Here is a 15,613-nt window from a genome sequence, read left to right on the forward strand (position 1 = left end):
GTATAAGGCTTTAATTCCTGCAAACAGAGTTACGTATGCTTTAAATTTCCAAACAAGATTGGGTAGATTCTGAAAAATTTATTAAAACGTGACCAGATGGGGACCTGACTGAAATACAGCCCCCTTTTTCATCTACTGGTAATTGATTTATAATCCCCAAGGAAATTCATTAAGCATTTCAAAGTTTTATCCAGGATTTGTACTTTTTTTCAAGCAGGCATACCAAGAACGCATACATCCTCTAATTGGTTCTATACAAGGAAAACAAAGTGGAATGTGAGGGGATCTGTACAAGGAAAACAAAGTGGAATTCTATCTAGTCTTAATTGGCTAAAGCATTTTGGAGTTCAAAAGTGCTCTAAAGTGCTCAAAGGTGATATTCTCCCACCCCAAAAAAGATTAAGAAAATGTTGAATTAATTTTATTCTGCTCTCACTGAAAGTTTAATCACTGCTCAGGACAAACTTCAGTAATATAAATTGAACCATAAAATTGTATGTGATCTGTAAAATATCTTAATAAAGTGTTCATCACAGAGCCATATCAATAGTGTCATATCAATGATCTCTAAGGTGTTTATAACAGGAAGGTGTTCAACATTGTCAAAAGGCAATAATAAGGCTGTGTTTTGGACTGAGCCAATCAGCAATCATCTTACCAGGAAGACCACAGGAGGACAGCCAATCAGAGCCATGGCGGTGGAGAGCTTGCGTTTGTTCCCTCCGCTGTAGGTACCGGCTGACTTGTCGGAGTATTTGACCAGGCCTAGCTTCTGGATGCCCCACTCTGCCACCTAATAACGAAAACACAACCGAGAAATGATTTTAATATATCATTCCAAATTGTTTTTCTATGACAGTAACACAACAATCCACTTTGTTTTTGGGTGTCTAGTGCTGGCATTCTGTTCTCACACTCTCCCCTCCCTTCCTTTCCCCTGGCATGAGACATATGGTTGGCATCGCCACAGGACCTTTTTCAAGGCTGATATGCTGCACTGTGGGTTTCTGGGCCACATCACAACCTAAAAAATAGTAATGGCCAGCAGGAAATTATCCAGTATTCATCCCCCTAGCGATTCTCCAATCCCTATCCTCAGGAACCCCGAACCCAGTGTACTGTATGCAGGCATGTTTCCATTCCAACCATCCAGACATTCATTTATTCCCTATATTGACATGTTGGTGGACTAATGATGTGGAAATGACACCAGCTCCCCGGGGCTCTCCCTGGAGCCAAAATGGCCACCACAAAGCACAATTTGGTGGACCCAACGGACCAGAGACCAGATAAACTGGGTCCCTTGGCCTAGTAGTGTGAGATCAAAGGCCTGGCGCCTGGGCCTGAGGCTGAGGCCACTGGCTAGATGACCAGCCAAGTTTCTTTTGATCTTATTGTTGCTGAGGGGGCCGTTGAGAAACTGGCGGCCCATGGTGGGGCGACCACACTGCTAGGCATGCTGGTGAATAATGAAAAGGCATTACCCGTGGCCAGCCCCTCCAATCAAAACCTTTTGTATTACATAGGTATTCTACTTCAGAGGTTATTTATCACGTTGACCAAGCGCAGTGTGCTCTCTATGTCTGCACTTTCTCTTGGAAGTGCAGGTATTGTATGGGGGGAAGAAACATCTGAAATTATATTAAGTTCTTTGTTCTCGTCCGTCATCATGACAATTGTATAACCTTAGGAATCAAACGGTGTTGCGTCATACAGGAACAGGAAATTACATCATTCAGGTCAGACAAGGGGAAATGTTACCATGGTGACTTCTTTCTCCGGTACACCTCGTAGTCTGGCGTAGAACTCCAGATGCTCTCGTCCGGTGAGAAGATCGTTGATGGCGTCAAATTGCGGGCAGTAGCCCATGTTCTGGTGAACGTCCCTCATCTCTGTCCGTATGCTGAGAGGAACATCATATTAGAACCTATATTCAGACACATACTGTAATACCATATGATTAGGATCACTCATTAACATCATCGTCATCATCAACAATAACACAATCTTTATGATGAAGATGAGTGATCTAGATGTGTCATCACCATCATCCCCATACAGTAGGTACTGTCTTACATCCACCAACTGATTCAAACAATTCCCCTTTTCCAAAAACTCAACACCTAGGTGATACCGTCGTTTGAGAGAGAAAATATTACCATTATACTACATTTACATTTTGGAAATCAATTTGGTTGTCTGGAGGTCAAAGAAGTACAAAGTGTATAACAAGTGCTCCAAATATTGTATCTCACAGAGGCTGTGTGAAAAGAAAAGGCCCTCATGGAACACGTTGATCCATTACCAGAATAAATATCGGCACTTGGTTAAGAGAAATAAAACTCTCCGCTTTCCATGTGTTGTCTGGAGCCAAACACGAGGAACAACACAGACGTTTAATTTGCATTATGTATTCTTGGTCCCAGATGACTTTCACAAACAATATCTGTCATGGAAAATGAACGGCGCTTTGGGGCATATCGTTGCTTGTCATCTGCAGTCTGAGAGTAGTGAAAAAGGCAGCTAAACTTGCATCTCGAAAAGGAATGCTTCCCGCTGTCTAGAGGGTTTTCCTTAATCTGCCTTACACCATGTGTAAAACTATAGCTGGAGCGTGACAAAATGCTCTACCAAGCTCTACCCAGCAGTGGGCCGGTAGGAAGTAATCGCTCACGGGATGGAGGTTATTTGCGGCGGGCTTTACGAGTGTAAATGGACAATCAACAAATTTGAGATTTGCGGGTTCAACACAAACTCTTTTATTTGGAGAGAAAATGATGTTTTCCCTCTATTTGTTGCTCCCACTGCTTAAATAGTCACTCTCTCACCCTCCTCTCATCCACGAACGTAATGAGGCGAAAACAGAGGGTGGGCGTCCTGTCATTTTCATTTTTCTTCTGTCTGTTTTTCTTTCCCTAAAGGTCCAAGAGATCGCCTTTGATCACTGCTGGCAACATTAATCAACATTAATGTTGGCGTGTTTTGCTCCATCTCTTTGTTGAACACAAAGTAAATGACCAGTTTTCATAAATGAATAACTATGGCAACACAACTGGTGACGCAAACCTGTGGAGACAGCAAGGAACTAGTATTCATCCACCAATTGCCTTATATCGTTTCCATAGAGATGAGTACTTCATTCGGAGCTGAGGAAAGGGAGATGGTCTTTCTCTCTAAATATGAAGGAACAAGACCCTTTTTGAGTGTACAAGGCATTTTTGTGTTTGTTTATTTGGGTGTATGTGTGTGTATATGTGTGCGTCTGAGTCTCTCTCTGTGTGTGTGTATATGTGTGCTTCTGAGTCTCTGTGTGTGGCAGGAGGGACAGAAAACAAGAGTGGGGGAGAGGGAGAGGGAAAGAGAGAGGGTGTGCAACAGAATGAAATATGTGGGAGATGGAGAGTGGAAGAGAGAGAACGGGGAATGTGTGAGACAGCATGTTGAAAAAATGAACAAGGGACATGAGAGTACTAGAGTTGAAACGGACGAGAAAACAGAATGTAGAAGAGAGGTCGAGACATCCAGAGGGAGAGAGAGGAAAACCCAAAGTAAGTGAGAGCAAAAGTTGCTGAGAAAGAGTAGGACTGTGTCCCAAATGGCAGCCTGTTTACTGCATAGTGCATTCATTTTGACGAGAGCCATATGGGCCCTGTTCAAAAGTAGTATCCCCACCTACTGTCAACCAATCATGTCAATGTGGAGCTATACGGAGCCCTCCACATTGTTAAAATGTTTTAGAGGCGCACGACGTTGCGGTATGGAGCTCAATTTGTGTGTGTGTGTGTGTGTGTGTGTGTGTGTGTGTGTGCGCTGACAGCCAGGTGGCTCCTCCTCACCTGTATCCGTTTAGGAAGGCCTCCCCTCCGGAGATGGAGATGTCCCCCGTCAGCATCTTGAAGGTGGTTGTTTTTCCTGCCCCGTTAATCCCCAGAAGTCCAAAGCACTATTGACACACACACACAACCACAAACACACACAGTGGAGCCCTCATTAACAAAGAACATTGGACGACGATATCCAAGATTTCCAATGGAGCATCTCATTACGTAACAAAAAACATTGGACGAAGATGATTCAAAGAACAAGATGCTCTACTCTATCGTAACCCTTTGTTGAGGTAAAGCTATTGGTTGTTGATAATGGAGTGTGAATCATTTTCTGACTCTGGTAGCAGTTGATAGCCAAGTATACTTACTGGACTCAATAAATGGATTCAGTCATTCAACATACATGATTGGAATAGGGCTTTTGGTACTAGACTGTTGACTTACTTAACACAATTGTATTGTTTGTGCTGTAGGAACTGTGTGTCGTAAGAGGCAGTATTTGCATCACTGTGTCAATATTATTTGAGTTATCCACACATTGAAACAAACCAAATTGACAGGAATTTCTGTACACAATTACATACGGCTGTTCATTGTCAACATTTAGTGTCATACATTAGAAACACCACTCATATATCCAACAGTCCACACGTGACACACACACAAACACACAAACACCACTCACCCCAATCCCCCACTACAGTCATCCCCCAACACCCCCCCTCCATTACCCCTTCTCTCCCTAACCACTGATCATAACACTTCTTCCTCTTCTTCTTCTTCTCTCTCTGACAGAGCTCTCGTCTTCTTCTTCTTCTCTCTCTGACAGAGCTCTCGTCTTCTTCTTCTTCTCTCTCTGACAGAGCGCTCTTCTTCTTCTCTCTCTCTGACAGAGTTGATACTTCCACTTCCTCCCCCAGGGCACTTCTTCTGACAACAGACCTCCTGGTCAGGTCACCCTACTGACCCTACCTAACCTACCCTACCTACCTACCCAACCTAACTACCCTACCCACCCCACACTACCTAACTATCTACCTACCCAACCTAACCTAACCTAACCTACACACACACTAACCACCCTGCCCAACCTACCCAACGAGCCATTGAGTTCATTGATCCATTCTTGTTTCCAACCCTGTGCTGTGAAAGTGTGGCGGCAAGGTGAAGCTCGGTTGTAAATAATGCATGAAACAAAGTAGGAGATCCAGTCATATTCCGCTGGCATTTACATTATGTTTTGGGTAAACAGGGCGAGGAGAATACAGAGAATACATCCCGCCACGCGTGAACGTGTCAGCGTTGGAGATCATGTTGAAATCAAAGAGTTCTGGGATGTGAGTGTGATGGTGAGTGTGTGTGAGAGAGAGAGAGAGAGAGAGAGAGAGAGAGAGAGAGAGAGAGAGAGAGAGAGAGAGAGAGAGAGAGAGAGAGAGAGAGAGAGAGAGAGAGAGAGAGAGAGAGAGAGAGAGAGAGAGAGAGAGAGAGAGAGAGAGAGAGAGAGAGAGAGAGAGAGAGAGAGAGAGAGAGAGAGAGAGAAAGCGAGAGAGAGTAGAGAGTATGAGATGGATCAGGGATTTTATCACTGTACATGTTTCCAAAAGCAATGGGTTTCCTTGGTATCGACTTATTTGCATGTGTGTGTGTGTGTTTGGCTCACCTCTGCGGCTGGAACGCCCACACACACCCTGTCCACAGCAGGAATCTTCTTCCCTGAGTACACCTGCAAGGAACAGACAGAATAATTAATCAGAGGGAGGGAGGGAGGTAAGAGGTGAGGGAACGAGAGGCCTCCCCTCTCTGGACATGGATCTCAATGGCATCATATTCCCTATACAGTGCACTACTTTTGGCCAGAGCCCAAGTAGTGCACTAGTAAGTAGGGTGCCATTTGGGACGCAGTCCTAGTCTCAGGTGGCGTCTGCTACTCACTCCAGTCTGTTTAGATTCATTATACCAGAGATAAAAATATCTTAGAACAGAACACATGTAACCTTCATCAACTAGTATTTCCTGTACACCACCTATCATGTCATTCAGTCCATCTTACTTCAACATGGTCTTGCCTGCCCCAAACGCAATAAGTTGGTTAGCCATTCAAAACAATATAATTCTCCCCGCCCCTCCCCCCAAAAAAGCCCAATCGTAGCTATGTACCACTTTCAAAAACAAAGAGACATGGGGCTGCTTATAGCTGGTTAAAATCACATGAAGCACACCAGATGATGTCATCAGTGTCTCCGGGTGATGTCATCAGAAACCCTTATCTTCTATCGTTTTGACTACAAGACATAGAAACACGTCGTTTTCACATGGTGCTGGAGATTATGAATTTGATGTTGAAAAAGGGGTGAATTACTCTTTAATGCACATGACATAAGATAGTGGATAAAGGGATGAAATATGAACACTAGACTGCATACTTGGGCCTACGGGGCCATCTGAGCCTGAGGCTCAGTCAGGGGCAGACTTAGTGATTGGGAGGCCCCAGGCAGAGGCCAGTCTGAGGCCTTGATGATGTGAGGCCTGATGGTAAGTATACCACTGAGCTCAGTAACCCATTGACAGTTTACACGGAGAGTAAAACAGTTTGGTATTCTCTGTACGATTCCGACTCCCGCCTTGATCTTGCAGAAAACTGCAGATTAGAATGTGTCTGGGTTTCACTGCTCCTAGCCTGCAAACTAACTCGCTGTTTGATATTGGAATTTGCATTTAACACAGTATTTTCTTCTTCTTCAAATATCAGCCGCAGAGGTGCAGCCCAAGCAGGCTACTCACTCACCTTCCTCCAACAAGTCAAAATTCTCGAGTCGACATCATCGGCGCTGCTGTTGCGAGTAGCGGTAAACAAACCAACACTTAGAAGAGTAAAATGGGTTCGGGATTATACAAATAACTGAGAAATTGTCGACAAAATGAAACACGTAGCATGTCAAGCAACATTGCTACCGTGGCCGACCACGAGGAGCGAGTTTGAAGTGGTTTCAAAGAGAAGTTAGATGTATTTTTCTTTGTAAGAAAAAAAACAGAACTTGACAAGGTTCTTGGCAGGTCTGGCAATTTAGATCTCATTCAGCACTCGACAGGAAGGACGGACACAGCTCTACTCTCCTTGGGGGATGAATTCCAGTATAATTGTGTCATTTGTATTTCTCCTCTTCTCAGGTCTGAATCATACAACCCTAGGTAAGAGACCGACGGGGGCATAATGGCATATTGTAATGACATCATTATGGTCGATAATTGATGTCTGCTCTGGTTGTAAAGAAGTGGGGGACCTAACGCACATGTCAAATGCTCTGCCGGTCTGTCTGTCTGCCAGTCAGCCTGTCTGTCTGCCCATCTATCGATGTCTATCCATCTACAGTATTTCTATCTTTCTATCTAAAGTATTTATAGCTCTGTGTGTCTCTGGATTTTCTCTGACCAGCCCTTTCCTATCTATGTAATGCAGGTGCTATGAGTTAGTAGTACAATGGACATGAGGAGTAAATGCATGTTTTATGTTCACTTCCTGGTCATTGCTACGTTAAAATGAGTATGTGACTGTGGGCAGGCCAGGGTATGTTAAAAGTGTGTATGAGCCTACTCTCTGGATTTATGAGACACCTTTACAATTCCATTAATGTTTGGAAGAAGGTACTTCTAGTCTCATGAAGGTGAATGAATATTAGGCCATGAAACACCTACTTACTGCAAGCATTTCTCTTACTTGTCAGCTTGTGTATTCGGAGCAGTGCCAATGGGGCAGAAATTAAGTTACAATCTTTTGGTGCAGTGAAACACTGTGCTATAGTAGCCAACCCATCCCCACTCTTTCAATGGAGGTGTTCCAAATGGGACCCTATTCCCTTTATAGTGCACTACTTGACAAGGGCTCTGGTCAAAAGTAGTGCACTATATAGGGAATAGGGTGCCATTTGAGATGCAGGCAATGCAACCATCGACAACAAGAGCCCCCCAGCGCCAGTTCAAGCCTGACAAACAACAATGTCTTATTCATCGCCGTGATAGCGTGTCAAATGTACACCATGTTTGCTTAAAAGCCCGGGGGGCATACACTATTGTTGTGGACTTGGACATGCTACTCCCCTGGATTGCATGCTACTTTGGGGTTAGCGTGCTGCGCCACAGCACTGGTACAACACTAGCAGACACGGTTGGAAGAAGTAAAGTTCCTATCCTAACAAGACAGTTAAAGGATAATTCGCTCGTGTCCCGAACAGCGTAATGGCTGTCGAGGTAGTGACGAGGGGGTGCCAGTTAATCGGATGAGACAGCTGAGAAAATCTGATGCCGCTCGACGGACTACACACACACGGTTTAGAGAGAGAGCAAGGAGTCTGCATTTTCTGACCCCAACAGCTAGGGTCACAAGCCTGGCTGGGAGACACAAAACAAAGTGCTAAACTAGTGTTTTAAAAATCAAAGAATGTCAGACCTTTTCAGACCTTTAGTCTAATGTCAAGATGAAGCCACGTCCCACAACATCGACATTAGTCTACTTTCGAGGTCTGAAAACATCTGACTAACTTGTATTTATTTGTGAAATGTCTCTTTAAGTTGTTGTTGTATTAACATGCTGTTACACAGCACTTCAGTAATTGCAATTTCACAGTAAACACAGTGTGAACAATGGTCACCCCTCGTACACAAATGACAACATTTTATTAAATCATCAGAAATAATTCTAAAAGTAATTCTATCAACAGTAAAATTGAAATGCTGCTAGTCTTACAGTATCTGCCAAGCATTGAGTCTCACCGCTCGTAGCTCATGTTCTAATATGGATAACGTACTCACATGACTCCTATAACATCAAACAGCTGTCACAGGCAGTGCGCCATTAAAAAGTTTTTCTCCTAGTTTCTGAGTGACTGGAAGGTCACTGTGACAGCACGGGGCGTGCTAGTGCTAACTGGTGGACGTGCCGTCATAACGGACCCCATCGATTACGCCGCCGCGGTAACAGCTAACCCCGAGGTTAAACTAAGCAATGAGGCGGGAGGTAAACGGTTCTTCCTGAGTGAAGGAAGAGAAGGAGGAGGAGGCATCTGACAGATGATTGATGGGCTGTCAATCGCTTGAGAGACATGCTCAGATTTATGGCGAGACCAAGGCAGGTTGAGGTGACGCACTCATTGATCAATTTGTTATCTGCGCTCTATGGCTGGATTGCACCAGCTGTGGTGGGAGGCGGGAGCCTACCGGGTGGGTCTCGGTACCTTGTTTTTTTGTTTGGGCACTCTGTATCTTCCAACCAATATAAATGAAATCATATCTTGAGGCAACTTGAAGAGCCTTGTGGTTTTGTGTCTTTCTCTGCATGTGTCAGTGTCACTGCCAGTACTACAATAGCGAACCCAAAAACAGATGCATGACAACAAAAAAGATTGGTCTATAATTGAAACTTGATAGGAAGGTACAGCTGTACATAGCTCTAAGCTAACTTATCACAGGTTACAGATTGTGAAACAAGACAAGACTTTATGAAGTTACTCCTGTGCCCACCTTGTCTGCTGTGGGCGGCAATACATTATCCAGTCCTGACATTTTTTTTCTCCAAAGCTTGATCGTTAATTACCTCGGAGTGTGAGTGAGTGTGTCCGTGAGAGATTGAGAGGGGGTAAGATGGAGTGGGTGAGATGGCATGAGATGGCGAGGGAGGGTTTGAAGAGATGTCACGTTTGGACAGATGTCGACGAAGGGCTGTTGCCGCAGCGACGCTTCCTGCCGCCACGAGCTCGAGAGAGGAACATCTGGCCTCGGCCAGGGTGTTAATCTGGGCGTGATTAAGTGGCGTCCGTTACCCAGCATGCCGTGCACCACTCGCATGCTCACTTTCTGAAAACCTTCGAGGGAGGGGGGGACGAGAGTTGTTGGGCTTAGCGACACAGCTTGAGAGAGAGATCTCATCGGTGTTGCCTCACAGAAAATACATACCCCTCCCTTCCTTTGCACACTTCTCCCCACACTCCCAATGTGTCCGTGGAGTGTGGAGTGACTACAGCTGCACCTCGTCAGCCTGCAGCATACTGTGACGGATAAATGACACCAAAGTATCAAAGGAAAGGGAGGAGGAAACCAATAGACACAGCTGGGGTAAACGTTCAGAACTTCAGAATGTTGCAGATAGAAATGTAACAAATAAACCGGTCAGTGTCCAATGCTACATAACAGGGAATATAGTATGCTTACTTACTTTCTCGTGTTCTTCTTATTTCTTATTTTTATTTCTCGTGTGTTTTTGTTCTACCTTATGTTATTTTTAGTATTACATTGTTATTGACTACTGTATTGTTGGGTTTAGAGCTGGCAAGAAAGGCATTTCATTGTACATGTGCATGTGACATTGAAACTTGAAATCATATTTGTTCTATTTATTTTCTATCTGAAGGTTTTGTAATGTAATGTCCTGAACGGACCCTAGGCCTTGAGCACTGAGGCCCCTGGATCGTATTCACTAGGAATAAAACAGAAGCACAAAGGCTGAAACTGGGAGGGACTACCTGATCTTGTCCAATGAGAAACTCTTTCTGTTTTCCGTTGGGAAATGTTTTGCTACGGTATGCACTAATGAGTATAACCGTGTATGGTGATGTTGCTACCGTAAGTGTGGTAGTAGACCGTGGTACTGTACCTTAGAGAGATTGCAGATTCTCAACAGGTCTTTCTCTGCGCCGCCTTGATGGATGCGTGCACGTTCCCGTGCCACATCCACATCTTCGTCCTCCTTGGAGAATGACTCTCCAGAAATCAGTCTGGAAATTCAAAAACACTTCAACCACACATTCTCACAATCTCACCACATTCCCATGAAGCCAACAATTCAAATCCCAAATGATGACAACCTGTTAATACACTACATGACCAAACGTATGTGGACACCTGCTCGTCAAACATCTCATTCCAAAATCATGGGCATTAATATGGTGTTGGTCCCCCCTTTGCTGCTATAACAGCCTCCACTCTTCTGAGAAGGCTTTCCACTAGATGTTGGAACATTGCTGCGGGGATTTGCTTCCATTCAGCCACAAGAACATTACTGAGGTCGGACAGTGATGTTGGGCGATTAGGCCTGGCTCACAGTTGGCGTTCCAATTCATCCCAAAGGTGTCCAATGGGGTTGAGGTCAGGACTCTGTGCAGGCCAGTCAAGTTCTTCCACACCAATCTTGACAAACCATTTCTGTATGGACCTCGCTTTGTGCACGGGGGCATTGTCATACTGAAACAGGAAAGCGCCTTCCACAAAATGTTGCCACGAAGTTGGAAGCACAGAATCGTCTAGAATGTCATTGTATGCTGTAGCATTAAGATCTCCCTTCACTGGAACTAAGGGGCCTAGCCCGAACCATGAAAAACAGCCCCAGACCATTATTCATCCTCCACCAAACTTTACAGTTGGCACTACGCATTGGGGCAGGTAGCGTTCTCCTGGCATCCACCAATCCCAGATTCGTCCGTCGGACTGCCAGATGGTGAAGCGTGATTCATCACTCCAGAGAACACGTTTCCACTGCTCCAGAGTCCAATGGTGGCGAACCTTACACCACTCCAGCCGACGCTTGGCATTTCTCATGGTGATCTTAGGCTTGTGTGTGGCTGCTCGGCAATGGAAACCCATTTCATGAAGTTCCCTAAGAACAGTTATTGTGCTGACTTTGCTTCCAGAGGCAGTTTGGAACTCTGTAGTGAGTGTTGCAACCGAGGGCAGACGATTTTTACGTGCTACGCGCTTCAGCACTCGCAGTCCCGTTCGGTGAGCTTGTGTGGCCTACCACTTCGCGGCTGAGCCATTGTTGCTCCTAGACGTTTCCACTTCACAATAACAGCACTTACAGTTGACCGGGGCAGTTCTCGCAGGGCAGACATTTGATGAACTGACTTGTTGGAAAGGTGGCATCCTATGATGGTGCCACGTTGAAATTCACTGAGCTCGTCAGTAAGGCCATTCTACTGCCAATGTTTGTCTATGGAGATTGCATTGCTGTGTGCTCAATTTTATACACCTGTCAGCAACGGGTCCACTAATTTGAATGGGTGTCCACATACTTTTGTATATATAGAGTATATCCTAATGTTTTTCACTAATGGGAGAATTTGTTAAAATTTTCCCAATAAAATGCCAGTTTCGTAATGGAGATACATTACTGTGACATTACTGTGGTTTGTAATTATGTAAGCCAAAAAGAATAGTGATGACAACGCTTAGTGATATTTCACTAACAATGTTACCCATTAACATGATGTCGAATGACGAATGCATTATTGGGCTAATAAAAAGATAAATGGATGAAATGGGTAAATGGATAAACAAGGAATGGTCTAAACGTCTTTGAGAAATCAACTCTGATACTGTAATGAAGCAGACTCATCCTCAATCTTTACTTAATATCATTGTATTATTCTACTCTTGCCTGGGCTTGTAGCAGAATTTATACTGGATAAGGAGAGTGATGGTGAACATGACTGCCCCCTGGATGGCCATGGCACAGAGGTTCTTCCCCACCATGTCCCAGCTGAGGGGGTCCTGGAAACGGTCTTCCCCTGGGAGAGACAAAAAACACAGTTCTTGATCAAGACAAACATATAGTTTGTAACTGCTATGTACCATAATCACGTCGGATGGGTGCCCCTGGAACTCAATGGTAAGGGTCTAAATCTCAGCGGCTCAGGTCCACTGACTGACACTCATAGAACTGCCATCCACCTTAGTCAGTGGGAGATATCTGAACAAATGCACTTTATTCTAAATGGGAGCCCTTTCACTAATATAGATGTTTCTTTAAAGCTGACAGCAACTGACTATCTCTCTCTCCCTCTCTCCTTCCCTATTTCTCTCGCTCTGTGCTGGAGGGATGATGGACAGAAACAGAAGTGTTCAGTCTCATTCTCCCGCTAATAGGCTGTCTCTAGACTAGCCTTTTAAGTTGTGATTGCTTTCCTCATTACGTTCGCCGCTGCAAATGATTCTCTAACTGCTACTTCCTGTCACATCTACTCCCCAGATAAAGCCTCTGCTCCCGCCTTTCATGTGTCTCTGCCTCTAAATCTCCCCTGTGTCCATATCCACTTTTGTTTTCTATATTTTGTGTTGAGAATTGCGACGGACGGCTACGGTCGCGTTATTGGTCAAATGTTAGTCCCCCTGAGGGACTAATAGCTGCTATTGGGTAATGATGTAGCAACACGTAAGAGGAGGAGAAAGTGTGTTAAGTACTGCAAAAGGCAGTGGTAACATCTATGGGCACTATGTGTGACGGTATGAAGAAGATGGTGTGAAGGCATTGTGGAAGTAGAGGACTACTTTTAAAGTAGCTAAGCTATTGGTGGTTGGCAAACCTTCAACCCAAAATGTCCGCTACTTAATGTTACATTAGTATGTAGCCAGTGGAAAGTTTGCACCTGTTATTCTGAATAAAATATGGAAAGACAACACCAAAGCTAAAGCCATGACATCGTCTTTCTTTACACTGTACTTTCTTTTCCTCGTACTACTCAGCTTCATTTGACCTTTCATCCTACCACTTATGATTAATTCCATCTAGGAGGGGAACGCTTTGCACTGATTAACCTTTGTTCTTTGCTGTTACCCATAGTAATGTAATACTAATAATAATAATAATATATGCCACTTTAATCCAAAGCAATTTACAGTACAGTGAGTGCATACATTAGTATGTAGGCCTATACACTGAGTATACAAAACCTTAAAAAATGGTGAAAGCTATGATCCGTTATTGATGTCACTGGTTAAATCCACTTCAATCAGTGTAGATGAAGGGGAGGAGACAGGTTAAAGAAGGAGTTTTAAGCCTTGAGACAATTGAGACATGGATTGTGTATGTGTGCCATTCAGTGGGTGAATGGGCAAGACAAAATATTTAAGTGCTTTTAATGGGGTATGGTATTAGGTGACAGGCGCACCAGTTTGTGTCGACAAATGCAATGCTGCTGGGTTTTTTACACTCAACACAACTGTGGGAAGCATTGGAGTCAACATGGGCCAGCATCCCTGTGGAACGCTTTCCACACCTTGTAGAGTCCATGTCCCGACGAATTGAGGCTGTTCTGAAGGCAAAAAGCAGTTGTGGCTGGAGCAACAATTTACAAATAACATTTTTGATAAGTGTGCACCAGTGTCATTTCGCACTTTAGTTGTTCATATTACAGTTATAAATTACAATTTAAAAAAATTGAATTGTGTAATTAAAAGTACAACGTTATTCAGATGGAGTGTAATGATAGCATATGTATAATATATTAAAAGACTGAAAAAAATACTAATTTAAAGTACAATTTTAATAAGTGTGTTGAAGTGTAATGATAGTATACAGATCTCTGCAGATATAGATATATGTTAAAAAGTTTGATTTGAATAGTTTCACCATAATTCATATTTAACATTTCCCAAACAATTTACTCCCTGGTGTGGTATTTATGGTATTTAAGCGTGAAGGTGGTGTGGGGGATGCTCACCAAAGCTTTCGTACAAGGTGGCCATAGCCTGGTTCTTGCCCATGTCGATGAGCCCTCGACCCAGACAGAAGTGCGGAAAAATCAGCAGCACCTGCTTCACAATGTCATTGATTTTCGAAATGTTCTGTGGGGGAAAAACACAAACCGAAAAAAAAAACAATGCATTAGCGACGCACAAAAGACGAGAAAGACTGCAAGACATAACGGCAAATTATCATTAGGCGTGACACATGACAGCGATCCCGCTGGATGCGTCTGTGTGGCACCTGCCAAGGCACGAGTCTGTCGAGTGACCTGAGGGAAGCAGCGGGTTTGGAACCCCCAGCGGCGGGAAAAGAGTGTTTGTGGAGTTCAGAGTTTTCCGACACTCGCCAGATAATTAAAGAACATCCTCCGTACTCGCTCATCAGCGGAGGCACACTGTGTGCTTGAGTGGGGCGCCAAATGACATGGAAATGAGCCTCGGCTTCTTGACTCGTTATTAAGGGGCACGCTTGCTCGCTCAGTGATTTCTCTCTCACCCGCGTTATGTGAGGGCAGGAACAGCTGCTCACACATACAGATGGAAACTTCCTCTTCCCAAGCACTGAGACTTTGAAAGATGAACACATTCAGAGTGATATACTTCCCACTTTCCCACTTGCAATAAAAGACAAAACTACATGCACACAGTCACACTATTACACAAATTCACAGCCATCTTATCGGCTGTTTAATTACCCAGGTTAGGCCTGTTCACATCTGGTCCTTCCTGATTAAGCCACCACTCCTGAAATCCCTTCTCCTCCTTGCGGCTATACTGCGGAATGATGGCGCCTTTAAAAGCACACAAGCCCTAATTAATTAAATGAAGGAATGAATGAAAGACAGCCAGACTGCACTGACTACTACACCGCCAGTCTCAGCTCTCAACATCGCTTTCATTACAGAGGATTGAGGGAATAAAGTGAGGGGGGAGATTGATGGAGGAAAGATATTGCCACTTCTGCCTGTTCTAAAGCAAGGTTATGCATAATGCATCCATTTGGTCTCAGAGTAGTCTTCAAAGACGCTAGCATACCTTGAGAAAAACCATACATTCACTGTTTCCTCTTTTGGTAGGCGAAAAGTGGGATGCATTTCTTAACATGGTGCAATGTGGGGCGGCAGATGAAAATGACAGATGGCACCTTATCGTTGTCAGATGTATTAATGGTGAGTTGTTGCTCTGTAATTTCTTCCTCTAGTTTGAGGAATGGCATCAATGAAATGATTTACTTGGTCTGCAACTCAATGAATTGTAGATTAAATCAATTGCGGTTC

The 15,613-nt window shown here is 44.1% G+C and overlaps 1 protein-coding gene across 1 annotated transcript in view; it reads right to left on the reverse strand.

The window, feature by feature from the left end:
- Positions 1 to 15,613, reverse strand: part of LOC121554258 (phospholipid-transporting ATPase ABCA1-like) — a 223,508-nt gene that overhangs the window by 24,718 nt on the left and 183,177 nt on the right. Inside the window, exons 40-46 of the mRNA XM_045211911.1 lie at positions 14,312 to 14,435; positions 12,250 to 12,379; positions 10,471 to 10,591; positions 5,488 to 5,550; positions 3,837 to 3,943; positions 1,762 to 1,903; positions 659 to 793 (exon numbers count right to left, since the gene is read on the reverse strand). Coding sequence (XP_045067846.1) covers positions 659 to 793; positions 1,762 to 1,903; positions 3,837 to 3,943; positions 5,488 to 5,550; positions 10,471 to 10,591; positions 12,250 to 12,379; positions 14,312 to 14,435 — 822 coding nt within the window. The remainder of the gene's footprint in view (positions 1 to 658; positions 794 to 1,761; positions 1,904 to 3,836; positions 3,944 to 5,487; positions 5,551 to 10,470; positions 10,592 to 12,249; positions 12,380 to 14,311; positions 14,436 to 15,613) is intronic.

Source organism: Coregonus clupeaformis, chromosome 39, assembly GCF_020615455.1.
Source record: "Coregonus clupeaformis isolate EN_2021a chromosome 39, ASM2061545v1, whole genome shotgun sequence".
Taxonomy (NCBI): domain Eukaryota; kingdom Metazoa; phylum Chordata; class Actinopteri; order Salmoniformes; family Salmonidae; genus Coregonus; species Coregonus clupeaformis.